General features: G+C 41.3%; 2 protein-coding genes across 2 annotated transcripts; both read left to right on the top strand.

The window, feature by feature from the left end:
* The first annotated feature begins 12,143 nt into the window (after window positions 1–12,143).
* On the top strand, window positions 12,144–12,835 carry LOC108104211. Its single transcript, XM_017210154.2, has 4 exons — window positions 12,144–12,194; window positions 12,251–12,406; window positions 12,459–12,626; window positions 12,680–12,835. The coding sequence occupies exons 1-4, from the start codon at window positions 12,144–12,146 to the stop codon at window positions 12,833–12,835; spliced, it is 531 nt and encodes a 176-aa protein (XP_017065643.2).
* Window positions 12,836–13,079: 244 nt separating this feature from the next.
* On the top strand, window positions 13,080–13,770 carry LOC108104210. The gene is made up of 4 exons (XM_017210153.1): window positions 13,080–13,127; window positions 13,186–13,341; window positions 13,396–13,563; window positions 13,615–13,770. The coding sequence occupies exons 1-4, from the start codon at window positions 13,080–13,082 to the stop codon at window positions 13,768–13,770; spliced, it is 528 nt and encodes a 175-aa protein (XP_017065642.1).
* Window positions 13,771–15,209: the final 1,439 nt, after the last annotated feature.

Here is a 15,209-nt window from a genome sequence, read left to right as displayed (position 1 = left end):
CCTAACTAAATATTTGCAAAAATCAGTCTTGGGGTCAAACTTTCCCTCGGATGGCCCAAAAGAGGTCGAGCCTCCCTTTTCTATTTTTTTCTGTGAGCGTTTGTCCAGTTTGTAGTTAATTAAGTATACGCACTGAGGCCTGCCCAATTTAGCATTCGCTTAGTTTCTGCTGACTTTGCATAATTTGCCAGACGCTTTTTTGGCTCTCTGTCCTCCTGCCGTCCAGTAAATATTTCAAGTTAAATATGGCCAAAGTACTTGCCCTCCGCTCCATATGCAAATTACATTTGAAAGGAATTTTTATATGTACACAGTCGGATGCCCGAAGTTTTGCTATTTAAATATGCACCACCCTCGTTTGCGAGCTTGTTTTTGGTACTTAATTGGAATTCCAGTTAACTTGAACATGTGAGAAGTTGTCTAAACACAAAGTGCTACTAAATAAATACATAGTTCATTAGAAGTAAGGCACCCTTTCATTGGGGAAAAACATTTTAAAACATTTGTTAAGTCTAAATAGAGTAATACAAAGCCATTGAGGGCGTTTTTGATACACAAAATCATCTTTGTGGCAGCAGGACGTCCTCGGTGCATTGTGAAGAGCCATCTGATACTTTGTTAGATGAAAACAATACTAAGTCTTAATTAATAAATAGTTTTTTTTTCAAGTATTATTTAGTGAAACCAAGAAATCTTATCCTTAGAACAATTTTAATTAAAATCAGCTGAATAATTTATTAAAAACTTCGAGGAATGAAAGGATGACCACCATTTAAACAAAAGTCTCTTGTCAAGAGCAAAAACTTTTCAAGTTCTGGGAGCCAGCTGTCTGAGCCGAGTCAAATATCTCTATAAGTTGGAGAAACAAAACGAAACAAATGCTCTAATTAATCTTGAAAGTATTTATAACTTTTGTTTCTCCAATTCGAAACAATTGTAAATAATTAATGCACCATTATACTCAATTACCAAAAAACCTGCATACCGAATCCCCAAAGGAGTGAAAACCGAAAGTCGAAAGTTTCACAAGTTGCAGCTGTTGAGGCAACTTTTCCGGCTGAAAAGGGAGAGGGGTCATGGGTCACCGAGTGGAAACTAAACTCAGTCGGAATTTAAGCATTTACTCGTGCTGCGGTTGGTGAGACATTAAAGTTGCATTACAGACACGGCCACGATGATTTTTTTGAACTTTGTGTTTAAATTTGAAGGGCCACTTGCTGAATGGGGTCAAAATGTAAAGTGCCTTAAAAGAGTTTACCAAACTCGCTTTTTAGGGGCACAGAAAAGGTACGCTTCTGAAATAACTTACTCCAAAGTTTAAAATTTAAAATATACTTTTTCATATATTTCGTTTTTATCCTTGGGCTAATTGTATTCTTCAATATTTTTACCTATTGCGACTGAACTAAATCACTGAACATGGAATGAGTAATGTATTGCTTGCGAATGAGCAAACTTTCGGTGGCTTCCTTCCTGAAGCTGAAATCCATTTTGATTTTTCTTCGTTCCGCTGCGAACTTTTCGAGCTGAAATATTCGCCGGAAAAAGACAAAATGCAAATGCCTTAAGTTACAATTTGGTGTGGCATTGCGGGCGGGGGCAATCAACTACAATTTGCATTATTGCAGCTCCACGCGGATACCGCCAACTGAGCTGCCCCAGAAGCCCCGAGGCGGACCGCAAATGCTTGCAGCAGCAGCAACCAAAACTTGCAACAGCCACTGCAACAATAATACAGGAGGGTGAGGGACAACTATGCGGCTCATTCCCAGCGACATTGTATAAACAACAATTTTAGCGGATATTAAAAACAATGTTGCTGCTCTCGGCGGGTTTCCTCTTATTCCTGCTACTGCTATTGCTGGGGAAAATGGAAAGGGGAAAGTGGGTAGGGGAAGTGGGAAAATGGCGAGCTAACGGCACCCCTGACTTTCCGCGAACGTTGAATTTCAAGTCGTGTTTTGTCATTTCCCATTTAGCTGTCTGCGGCTGTTTTGTTTCGATTTGTTTGGCTTCTGGCATTGGTCCCGTTATTGTTCACTTGAATTGTGTCCTCCATTGAATGACGGCCGGAAATCCGGTTGTCGCACTTAAACACAGTTAGTCCGCCAAATGTCGTCGGTCTTCGGAAGTTCCACTGCCTGGGACTACTCTCGGGCCTAATTAAGCCTTTGAAGCCGTCGCCATTCGAGTTGATTAAAATTTCATTTGCGCCATATTTCACTAATGCGTCAACAGTGATAGAAAGGCTGAAGTTCGGCCACTTTCGCAGTTCGAATGAGTGGCTGCTCAATGCGGAGCACATTTTCCTGTTCATTGACAGCTTTGACGCCTTTTAAGGCGTAGAAAGGTTTAAATAAAAATTGAGTTTTCAATCTTTAAGTGGAGAACAACTATTTATACTCACTCCAAAAATGTGCAATAGAAGCTCCTGCAAGCCCCTGCCCTTTCGCCCAATTAATTGGTCAAATGTTGGCTAATTAATTCGAAATGTTTGCTTGCCAGGTTGGTGACAACAATTAGGTGTGAATGCGAAAACATTAGCAACACAATCTGCACTCCAATCAAGCCAATCGCCCAGCATGTTAATTAAATGCTATTAATTTAAATTTAAACGGCTAGAGCGCTGAGAGGTCCGCAGAGATTTGTCTAAATTTAGTCAGTCCCAATGACGGAATTTAGGCCAATTATCAGGCAATGGAATCGCCGGGTTCAGGTGTTTTGCAGCTCTAATTGGCACGTGTTATCGCGTGTCTGCGCCCCTCGGATATCTCCGGCTAATCAAAGGCCAACAATCCCCGCCGATTGCCTTTGTGCGGTGTCAGTGACATTTGGCCAAGTCAATTCGAGCCAAACCAAGTCAAGTCAAGGCGGGTCGAACGTGGCTAAACGTTTGTCTATCATTAACTGCTCGGCAATTTGTGCAACTCGGCCATATAAAAGCTGTCACACGCACGCACGTCCCTTATGCGCTTTTGAGTGGGCCAGCATGGCTTAATCAACTTACGGCTAAACAAAAGCCCATATAAATTATTTAATTAATCCTTTGGGTTTCGGCTTCGGTGTCGGCGAGAGTCTGACTAAGTGTGCGTGCGGGCAATCAATGTCATAAACGCACACATGTCTGCGCATACATCTGTAGGTGTGAAACGGTCTGCCCTGATTGTGATTTCCAATTAATTTTTGTTGCCTACTTACGGGGATTCCTTAGAACTTCGTTGGGCTAGCGGGGCGAACGCGGCTTGAGGGTGTTGGACGAGGTTAAGGCTAGATGATGTTTAAATGGGCCAAGGAACAGAGTTAATAGGGTGTTGCTACTATACCACTTTAACTTCAACTATATACCTAAGCGTTTAGTTTAAGGAATGGAAATAAAAACGTGTAATGATTCCTTCTAAAAAGTTCTTATACTATATATTAAACGTAAAAGCCCAAAAGGCATTATAATGCCTAATGGATTTCTAATATACAGATAATATTTTACGAATACAGTTTGCTTTTAAGATGTCAGGATTGTCAGCTAGAGATAACCTTACTAAATGGTTCGGTGCGGAGAGATACACCTGGTCCCTTTTCTCCGACCACTCGAACACACTCATGGATATCCTGGATATTCAGGAGCCATAAATATTCATTGCCTGGCCAACGGCATGGGCTTAAACTCGCAACCGAATTGCCAAAAGATGCTTCTGGTAAGGAACTCAGAGGAATATCACTGCCTGCCCCCCCCGGAAAAGCCCAACAATACATCTGCAGACAATCCAAGTTCATGCCGACACGCACTAAATCTTTGCTTTCATGTTTGCGTTTTTGTTTGAAAATGAAAACGAACGAAAAACTAACCCTTCTCGCCAGGCCAAGTTTTCCCACACAATCACACACACACACACCCTCACAGGCGTTGGGTAAAGGAGCCGAAAAACCTATATTGTAGTGGATATAAATCCCTGCCACATGCCTTTATGCAAAGTTTGGATTAAGTTTTGGATGGCGAGGAGGTCCTGGCAAGTGGCAACTGGCGACCGGCAAGGTCCTGGCAAGGGCCTTCTACAGTCCAAGGACCAAGGACCGCCCGCTTCTGCATGACTGCCCAAATTTGTAAACAATCAGAAAATGTGTCAACTTATTTTTTCAGCCAAACTGCGGACCAGGACGAACAACAATGGCAACACAATCTGATGCTGATGCTGATGCCTGATGCCTTAAGTAAATACATAGTTTGAAATTTGTTTTGTGTGTTGTCGCCAGTTGGAAAATTCAGTTAAGCCGCTTACCGAAATACGCCCCAACAATAATAGCATCATAATAGGAAGCGATTTCAACTTTTAAACGCTAAACGAATTTAAATTGCACAGGAACAACAAGTTCGGTCGACCGAATTTGCATAAGTTCGTTGGATACTGGATTTTGAGGGCATGGCCAAATGCTTTTTGGCCAATTGTAGTTGGCAGAGCGTAAAATGAACTCCCACTGCACTTTTCAATCGGCAATAACAGAGCAGACACACATGCAGGCAATTGATATTGATCCCTTCACCAGGACAATTGTCAGGCGTATAAATTGGATTTTGTATTCTTTGACAGAGCGATTTGTCTTTTGTCCGATAACATTTAATTTGGCTCACTGCTCCAGACGATAGCTTTCCCAAATCGATTGACCAGACTGAGTCGAGCAAGCAATTAGTAAGCCAACACCCTCTGCACCGCTCGTATTTCAAAGCCATTTAAATCGATCGATCGGCAACACTTTCCCTTCGCACGAATAACCAAATCGAATCCATGACTGCCACAACAATGGCGAAAATTATTGCGGGTAATCATATCTGTTTTCCATCTGCATATCTCCCGCAACAAAGACTCTTTAAACAGCGTTATTCCGCTGGTTTGACTAACAAGCAGATGGCCTAGAACTGGTGGGGTTTATGCAGGAAGATATTTACTGAAAGACTCGATTTTTCAGATAGGCGGCCAACCATCTTTACCTTATTTAAACTTTAAACTCAAAAGATATTCATAAAGTGCACTCAGAACTAACAGCATAGCGAAAGCCATAAATCTGAGAGAAATTTCCTCGAATTAGCCATACATTTTTTAAGTTTTCCCATTACTTTTAAGAGCGTCTGCAACTATCCCACATGATTTCAATTGCCCGACACCGAGTCCAAGTCGCAGGCAGTTTCTAAGCTTATTTTATTGCAGCCACCACGCAGACTAAACTTTTGCGAGTTTCCGAAAAGTTGCCGTAGTTCATGATATTGCACTCGCATAAACTTCGAGCCCCTGATTCGGTATGCGATGCTATAAATAAACTGCCAAATGTGTAAAGTTGCTCCACTCCAAAAGGCAAACAAGGGGCTGAGGTGGGCATTTGAATATGTTTGTCATTGTTAGAAGCAGCATTGCGGCAAGCGATACCGTTGTGCTCGCATCACGAGCACGTGTGCCAGGGCATTCCCCGGCCCCTAATACGGATTCCCTCGAACAGGACGAAATTTCCCCAGTGACTGACGGACAAATTTCACATTTTGTGTCAAAATGCCGCTGCCAGGAGTCGCAGCAGCATCAGCAGCAATAACAGGACACATTCAATTGCGGCAACCGCAATACAGACACTCATTGAGTTGGGGTTTCCAGGGATACGGCGGGGAAAGTGTCCTTCCATCACGGAATGTTTCCACCCATTACTGGAGTACGAGGGCATATTATTTGTCGCAAAGGTAACCAAGTACGAGTAAGTAAGCTTAATTGCAAAGTATTTTAACGCTGTAGATTCTCTTTGTTTTATACAAAATCTAACTAAAATCCTAGTAATGAATCCCCAAAAATTGATCCCCTAATAAACTCAATATTTCCTTACAAATTCTGCGAGGAGATGGGTAACAATAAATCGGGAGACTTACATTCAGAGCATGAACATATTTTGCATATATTGGGAAACAATAAATTTTGCAGTAAGAGCTACGCTGTGTGGGTGTCACTCGATTTGGGTGAATGTGGGTCCACGTCCGACAGAAGCTGACCTTCGACACGAGTGGGGAAAGTGGAGGAAAATGCAAAGACAAAGGACCCCAAATCGCCAGACTGTGACAGCTGCGGGGCTTGGATAACTTAAATGGGTTAAAAGGATATGTTCCTGGCTTCCCGTTCTTCCAATGCCAATATAGAAAGCAGAAAGGAAAAGCTTATTAAACGCATGAGTTGCCGAAATTGAATTTTCCCTGACCGAGAGGAACTATGTGAAATCAGAATTGAGTACTCTCCCCTGCCAGCAGTTCTAGTCTAGTCCAGAGGGATTTGTGGGAATAACTTCGAATGTCGACTTTGGAAAACAATTTACAATTATAATGATAATCAATTTTACATTTCGCTTTTCCGCCTTTTGCAATGCAAATTGTTTCCTTCATCAGGCAAAAAGTAAGGCCCAAGTATTTTAATGCGCGAGCGCAGAAAAAGTAAAACAAAATTAGTGACTTGGCAGCAAAAAACTTTATCCTCGACTAGCTTTCGCTTTTCTACGGATGTAAGAGCAATTTTTTCATTAAAAAGCGAGCGCCAAACTTTCGGCACAAACAATTTTAATAAACATTCACAAAAATTTAATTATATGCATGGGCATTTTGTGATGATCGCAGGAAATAGAGCCATCCAGCGGGCGCCAAAGCCAGAGTAAACATGGCCAGATGGAAAGTCGAAGATAACCCGCCAGGAAGGCAGGAAAACAGGAAGGCACAGGACCTTTAACCCGGCTGCTAAGCCCAAATTTAATATTGGAAGGCAATGAGCCAGCGCGCAATAAAAGCCAAAACCCCAATGGGATTGGCATTGGGTTTGCGGAGTGGCAATGGGTGGGTGGCGGACTAGGGGCTTCAGGGGGTTAAGGGTGTGGCCTTAGGGGCCATCGGCCTCTCATGTGCTGCATTCAAATGGGGACTCCCCCGATTTCTTGTCTATTTCAGTGCCTCTTTGGTAACAGCCAATAAAGTACGCTTGTAGCCAAGATACTACCACTGCACTGAGAAGTATAAGTTTTAGAATATTTAACACATTGTATTTATAATCAGGACATGTAATCATGGTAGCCATACGCTTAGACTAGATCCGTGTAAGCACAGAACATCAAGTATGAGTTCAGCTTAGGTAAGTTTGCATTTAGAATTCCCTGAAATATATCAGAGTTCCCCTATTTCCCCCAGTGCATCACTAGCCCGTGAGTCGATCAGGAGGAACGTGGAGCCTTGGAACGGGAAAAACGATGGAGTCGTTGGCGGTAAGCGTTCTGTTCAGTTCTGGGCTTTGTTACATAATAGGTGAAGTTTTATTGTCGAAAGCTATTAAACTTTTCCCATCAAAAGTGTACGATGTTGCCACATGGAAAAGGTGTAGGGCATTGAAGTTGCCCCAGTCGGAAAGTGGAAAGGCAGTCCGAGAATCGCTGAAGGAGAACTTCTGGCAGCTCGGGGAATAACTCTGATGGTGATGATGATTTTTCTGGGCATAATGGGGGGTTTTATTTCCCAAAACAATTGATGCTAAAACTATTCTATTCAAGTTGATTAAATGTATAATTGTTATAAACTTTGTTATAAGGTTATAATTGTAAATTTTGGTATATTAAAACTTGATGTGCCGTAGGGGAAAGCGGAAGCTATGATTTGAGTTTAAATAAACTTAAAATCCAAAATGTTATAGTTATTTTCAGTGCTGATGACATATTGTTATACCAGTTTAGTTTTCTATCAACAAAGCACATCGAAATGAAACATTAAACTTGAGAGTGGTTCCGCTTTGTCTTAAATTTGTGGCATCATCGCATGACAATAATATTTTGCCCACATTCTAGCCCAAGGGACCGAAAAACAATTGACTCTTTGCGTAGGGCAAGGGAACTCGCCCTTGTTTTTCCGATTTTGTTGCCAATTGTTGGCATTCCACTCCATCTTCGATTTGTGTTTTTCCTGCCATGCAGTCGGGGCACGCATTGCGCATAAAATAGCTGCCACAGAGGGACTTCGAGGGGGCTCGAAAGGGGTCTTGTGGCCCCCAGAAGTTCCACTTCATTTGGGCCATTGGGGCGCTTCGGGTGCGGTTGATGTCTACATTTCCAGCATGTTGGTTAAGCACTCCGGCGAGTTTGCTTGTTTTTCCGGCTTTCCGTTATTCCGGTTCCACCGCTTCCGCCATTATTTTTTGCCATTTTAGCCCCCGCTGAAATTGAAAAAGTTTATGAGCAATTTTAAAAGTGAGTTTCCGACTTAACCGGACGACCCGTCCACTGAGATTGGGTTAATTCGGATTTTGTGTCGAATGGTGCTAATGAATTGGCTCGTTTGCACTTGTGGTTGCACCGCCCATCGACCTCCCTCCCTTTCACTACGCCCCCTAGCACTTGAAATGCAATTAATCAGTGTACGAAGATGGCAAAAAGTTTTCTGGCCAAAAACGATAACATGGGGCACACCGCAAAAGAAACCTCAAAGCCAACAAACATTTCAAAATTCGTGCATATATCTGGGAAAATTAGGGTGGATATCAGTTGGAAGTTAGGGACCCTCTATTCGAGGTACAAATGGCAATTTATTAGTTTCACTTTGCTTATTACATATTAAGTTCAGCTTTAATTGCTCCCCAGCCATTCAAGTTAGCGGGGGGGTTGGTGTGTTCTAATTGCAGCTTGTACCTGTGTTATGTTCCACCCTAATTCGAAGTGTAAACATGGACCCATACCCGTGTACCTTATGGCGCACACCAACGCAGGTTCGGAGAGGAAGAAATAATGTTGATGCAATAACATGCAACTTTGACACCATCACAAGTGCAAAGGCCACCCGGAGGACTCTGTGCGTGGGTGTGTGTGCGAGAGTTACATGCACTTAACGTTGATTTGTGCATCGACCGGAGGATCTCAAGCCAGCTCAGGGGCACTTGCAAGTCCTGCTTACCCCACTTCACCCTGCCTTCCACTTCAGCTTACTTCAGCTGAGCGCAGCTAAGTTTCATTTGCAATTTTCATCTGCAGCTGTTGCTGTTGCCGGAGTGTAGGGCATACAAGCCCAAAACACAGACATATCTCCGGCAAACAGGGCAAAATGGAATTGGAAAAGCAAGCTAAATTGGTAACTGAAATGCCTGGAGTCGTTCATACCCTCACCCGAAATCAGATACATCTGAGGGCAGAAAACTGACCAATGTGGATAAATAAATACTCCGAGCTGGGTATTAAATTGTAATCTGAAAAAGGGTTCTTAGGGGAGCTGAATCAACCTGTTCTCTTTACTTTTAATATGATATTTTCATTCAAAGAACTTATGCTATTAAAGGTAAATACATTTCACAGAAAGGGTAGCACAGAGCGCCTCCACATTCTTGACTTTGAAATGCAATAACGTTTGTTAGACAATCCACAGCTGCCGGCTGCCTTCTCGAGCGATTCTTCCGCCTCTCCACCTGGCCAATGCAATTAGAATTAATAAATAAATATGATTTGCAAACTAATAGAAGACGCGAGACAAGCCACAGGAAGCCCCAGAGGTATGGCTATTAAATTTGCCAGAGAGCCAAGGAGTGGAAACGGAATTATTACAACGCGCTATTAAATTATTTTTAATTGGCCGCCCGCAAGCAAAGCTCAGCAGGAAATTGAATCAAAATGCTGAAAACCACTCACCGACCAAGGTCAGAGTTCGTAATTACTCGATATTTATGCTTGTGGCCATCTTTTATGGGGCATTAAGAGCGGACACTAAGAAACAAAGGGATACTGGTCTTAAAAACCGAGTAAAGCCCAACCTACGACTTCATTTGTCCGATGTCAAATGTCCGATGTCCGAGTAGTTGAACTTGAGCGATGGGTTCGGTAATTATGACAACCGCAGCCTTCGGATTGCCCACCCAAGGGGAACTCACAGGGCGAGCAGTGAAGGCGGTCCTGATGGTTAATTAATTGATGTGTTGACAGTTCAAAAACCACAAGAATTCCCCAAGCTATTAAGTTTCAGACACATTTTGATTGAACATAAACGGCTTTTGTTCAAGCCAATAGGATTGATTTCCCCGTTGTCTGCCATCAACTCTAAATTAGGGATGTAGTAAAATTATTTTTAATTTCTTTAATCATTTTTATGTATAGTTAAGGAACGGAGTACCAATGAGAGGTAGTAAAGCAGCTGTTCTTTCTTTCTTTACCTCAACATATTCGTGTTTATATGACAAACCAACTTTTCAAGCCATTATGATAATGTAAAACTAATAAAAGAATCCTGCAAAGTTGCAGGACTCGTAAATTTATTTTTATTATCAGCAGTTCCAGCCCATAAATCATAATCAGGAAAACTTTGGCACCTGGGAAAAAGCGGTGAAAAAAATGTGGGAAATAGTAGGAAACGAGAAGCAATAAAAATTATATTGCCTGTCAAGGAGAGCCAAGGACGAGCAGTGAAATCAATTAAATGCATTTTCCAAAGTCTCGTCTCATCCTCGCTTCCGCTTCCTTGCTCCTCTTATCATTTCGTCTATTTTCTGGCTTTGCCTCGTTTACCTAAGCTTTAAGTTGTTATAATTTATGGCGTCTATAATTGCAGCAATTTGTGCGATGCGCCAGGTAGGCACCGTCCCCTGTGCACCCTACACCCCCTCCATCTCGCCCCCCTTAAACGTGCTCGTATTTGAGATGGGACTTATATACAACATGCTACATATGACCCCAAGAACCATGCTGGGATGCACTGAGGTAAAACCCACTAACTGTTGGTCAAGTTATATGGCTGTTAATAAAACTAACTTTACTAGCATTCCAAGATTCCAAGACACATATTTTTAATCTGATTTTTAATTTTGATATGATATATGATACTTAATATTTTTATGTGTAAAAATTGCTTTCCTTGCCTTCATCTATTTTTGTCGTCTCCGTTGCAGGCAAAATGTCAGCATCGTTCAGGACCTGATGCCCTATCGCTCCTCTCCTTCTATGGTCCCCGACACCTCTCTTTCTTTCTGCGGTCCGGGCTGCTGCTTGATTGCACTTTTAATTAACTTTTTTGCGAGCTTCACAGCTCCGGAGGATCCTGCTCCTGCCCCTGCTCCAGGCTCCTGCTCCTGCTCCTGCTCCTGCTCCCGTTTCAGCTGCTGCCAATTGTCGGCACTTTGTGCTTTATACTTTCGCCTCGTCATTAACAAAAGGCAAACAAGTCGCGCACGGGGGCCATAAATAATGGCAATGCCGCCCACATCTCCCACTCGGAAAATTATTTGTAGACAGTTTAAGCCATATCCCGAGCTTCCAGCTTCCAGCTCTCAGGTCTCAGCCTTCAGCTTTTGGCCGTAATTCAGCCCGCCGGCCAATATGTTAATTCAATTCACCGCATTGTAATCAGCGGCAGCCAAATTGTGAGCCCCGCAAATGTTTACGGATTCCCTCACCATTCAACTCACCGGATTTCCAGATATTTTCCCAGGCAGATGACTGAGTATTGGCAGTGCAGGCACGTGTAATGTTATGATTGGAAAATGAAAATCATTTACGTGAGCAGCCAATTTGCAGCTCATATAAAGCAAATCTAGCGGCAACCTGCATTACCCACAGCGCTTCGGGGAAATCCCGGGTTTGCCTGGTTATCATGTGTGCAAATTAATGCTTCCAACGTGAGGGGCATGTTGATGGATTCCGTGTCGTAGATATGGACCCGATGCCTAAAACTGGTCAACTGGTGGTCGAAACGAGATAAACGATTCGTGAAGAGTCTTCCTTAACTGCTCAAATGGATATTCACAATCCAAGTCTAGGATTATATCTTTGGATCCACAAGAATACCTAAGAAACACTGTTTTCCTCTGCTTTTTTGTGGAAATAAGGGAAAGCGTTAAGTAGCAGCTCAGAATTTAGGAAAACTGTTTTAATAAATCGACTTACAAACTTTATGTAAGCCTATGTTTACTAAACTGTTGAATCTTTCCCTGAATTTATTTTTCCAACTACCCAATACCAAGTAAATGTGATACAAATCGTCACATTAATGTTCTACTAAATACTTTATAATCTGCTTTTAATTGAGGTGTATATACTTATACAGCGTATAAAGCTGTACTAAACTATACAATTTGAAAAGGGAATGAGTTCAGTATGTGTTAGAAAGACGCGACTGGAAGATGTATTCGAAGTCCGTTTTTCTCTTTTTCATTTCTGCACTGGCCATAAAGGTATTTTTTAAATTCTTGCAAATTATCCAAGTATTATCTTAGTTTGACATTTCCAGATTGAATCGCGATTTGAGTTTACAAACTTTGTATGCAAGTCTTACGACCCACAATTCGGGGAGTTTGAGTACTGCTACCTGAAATCAATTAACCGCAGCTATAAGTATATTTCCGGAAGATTTAAGCCCAAAAGCCTCCCAATAAGCAAACTTAAGGTAAGTACCTGCCGCTAATCGGGACACAACTACTAAGTTTACTTCCTTAAAGGTGAATGTGGCTCTTTGGAAACGATTCAATGGGTACAAGCCCTTTATGTATAACATAACATTCGATGTCTGCTTATTCCTGAACAACCGTAAGCCGAATCCCGTGATAAAGTTTATTCACGACTCTCACTCGAATTTCTCAAACTTAAACCACTCATGTCCCCTCAATGTAAGTGCATTAACTTGTTGATCGTAACAAAATCATATCATTCTTTTATTAAGCACGATATAATACTGGAAAAGCTTCCAATCGACGTTGTTAATCACCGATTTACTAATGTGCTTCCGTTTCCGGAAGGCGATTACCTCATTAGACTGTACTGGCTCATTGCTAAAAACCGGACTGCCCTGGCCGAGATTTACGGAACTCTTTCATAGATTTTAGAGAAACAAGAAATTAAATCATAATCAATAAAAATGGAAAGTATTATATAATATTTAATTACTTTCATTATACCATGAATCGAATCGTCATTCACCCTGATTAATGTTTAATTGATATCTGCATTTTAATGATTTTGAAAATTATCCACTTAAGCTTATCTAGATTGCTTTTTCCGACTCTGATTTCAATTTCTCGTTGCTAGTTAGTTAGTATTGATTTGTTCCTCCGAAACGCGAGATGGGATCCAAGGAAATTTCCCTGCTAATAGTTCTTTTGGTGGTGGAAGTAAGTAAGAATTAAAAAATGAATTCAATTTAAGATCAAAATGGTATTTTAATTCCAGATCGATTGCAAGTTTGAGTTCACAAACTTTGAATGCACTTCCTTTAAGAAGAGTCTCGGGGATTTCGAGTACTGCTATCTCAAGTCTATGAATCGCAGCTACAAATATATATCCGGAAGATATAAGTTGAATCAAATCCCTTTTATGAATTTTAAGGTAATTTCGAACGAATAATGATTGTTATTTATTAATTAATTTAAAAATTCAAAGATTAATTTCATATTGTGGAAACGTTTAAGTGGATACAAGCCATTTCTGTACAATATAACGATAGATGCCTGTAGATTTCTTGGAAATCCAAAATCAAACCCAGTCATGAAATACGTCTTCGATTCCTTCCAAGAATATTCCAATATAAACCATTCATGCCCCTACAGTGTAAGTGAAGTTCAGTAGTCTATCAATATTATTAAAAGACTTCACTTTTAGCACGACTTGATTTTGGAAAAGCTTCCCATTGACTTCATGAATCACCGAGTCACAGAAATTCTTCCAATTCCAGAGGGAAGTTACCTCATTCAACTTCGTTGGATTCAATCAAAATCCCTTATTGCCGAGATGAAAATCTATTGTAATATTTCATAAAGACTTATAAAGTGCGTGTAATTTTAGTTTCGTCAAACGTAGTTTGTGGGGATTAGGAATAGCTCATTCGATGTGGATAATTACCTCCGATAATTTGAGCTGTTTTTAATTGATTTGTATTCACGATCAGCTTATATTATATTACTGATTTAAGCTTAATGCCAGCCCAGATAAATCCCCGAAGACATCCCTTTGGTTACTTTTCAATTAACTGGGTTTTTATAGACTTGCATTAACCCCAATAAAGTTAAACGCAAAATTGGCCCCGAACAAAGAGGCCAAGACCGAGGCTGGGGGAAATTGTATAAATGAAAACTAAATATTTACTTTGGGCCCTTGTTATTGCTGCCAACTGACAGCAAGAAAACAAAGAAAATTGAGAAAAAGGTTTTCCCGGCAACAACAAACCAGCGCTTATCTATGAGCGTTGAGCGCCCAAATAAGTAAGTCAATAAATCAATTCAATAAAAATTTGTGCTGCCTTTTTATATTTGAAGTTTTGGCTCTGGTTCTTGGGCTCTTCTGTTTTTGGCAAATCCCAAGCAAACAAATGTGAGCAGAAAAACTTTGGCTTGGCAAATGTTTGGCAGTCAGTAGAGAAAACAATGATGCCGAGGCGGGAGGGGGAGAAAGGGCTGAGAGAGCGTCAAAAGGTTAAGAGGGAATGGAGGCTTGGGCCAGAAAGATACATAAACAATGATAACTGAAAAGTTTATCAATTTGTAAAATGGCAGCCGCAGACATGAAGAGTTTTCCCAGGGAAAAGTGTGAGCACATTTCTGCTGAGCTGTTCGATTCGAAAAGCTTTCTGTTGGGTGTCTGCACTCGCTGAGCTTTTTTAGCGGTTCAGCCTGGCCTTTGTTTGCTTGAAAATCAATGCAAATAGTTCATTTAAATTAAGATTCGGCCCGAAAGGAAGTGATTTGCCAATGTTTCCTCTTTCATCATTCACACATAAGCCCATGCCCGTGGTCACATAATTCAAATGAATTGTTTATACAGCACCAGAAGCTAAACAACAACAAGTGGGTTTGGCGAAAAAGAGGAAAAGTTCAAACAATGAATGAAATGTTTGCGTTACGTGTCAATATTATCTTTTTATTTCAGTGGCGTTTTGTTTATGTGCAAAAAGAGAGAGAGGAAGCGAGCACTTCGGGCTGCTGCGTGCGAGCATAAAATAAGCATTGTTTTAAAAATACTTGGCCAGTGGCCGCGCTATTTCGGCACTTTGCTATTTTCAAAAAAAGAAAAATGTATTTCGGCCCAAAGACTTTGTGACATGCCGACATGACGAAACGGGTGTTCGAAGTGTCAGGCGCTGAAATGCCTGTGAAATGCGAACAACTTGACTCAACTTGACTGGCGAATTATTCAGCAAATCCCCTGCCTTTTGCCACACACACAGCATCCAATTGCTTAGCTTTAGCAGTGGCGATCTG

Source organism: Drosophila eugracilis, unplaced genomic scaffold (genome assembly GCF_018153835.1).
Source record: "Drosophila eugracilis isolate 14026-0451.02 unplaced genomic scaffold, ASM1815383v1 contig_670, whole genome shotgun sequence".
In the NCBI taxonomy this organism is placed as follows: domain Eukaryota; kingdom Metazoa; phylum Arthropoda; class Insecta; order Diptera; family Drosophilidae; genus Drosophila; species Drosophila eugracilis.
Note: the sequence above shows the minus strand (reverse complement) of the source record. Positions and strands in the feature narration are given on the sequence as shown.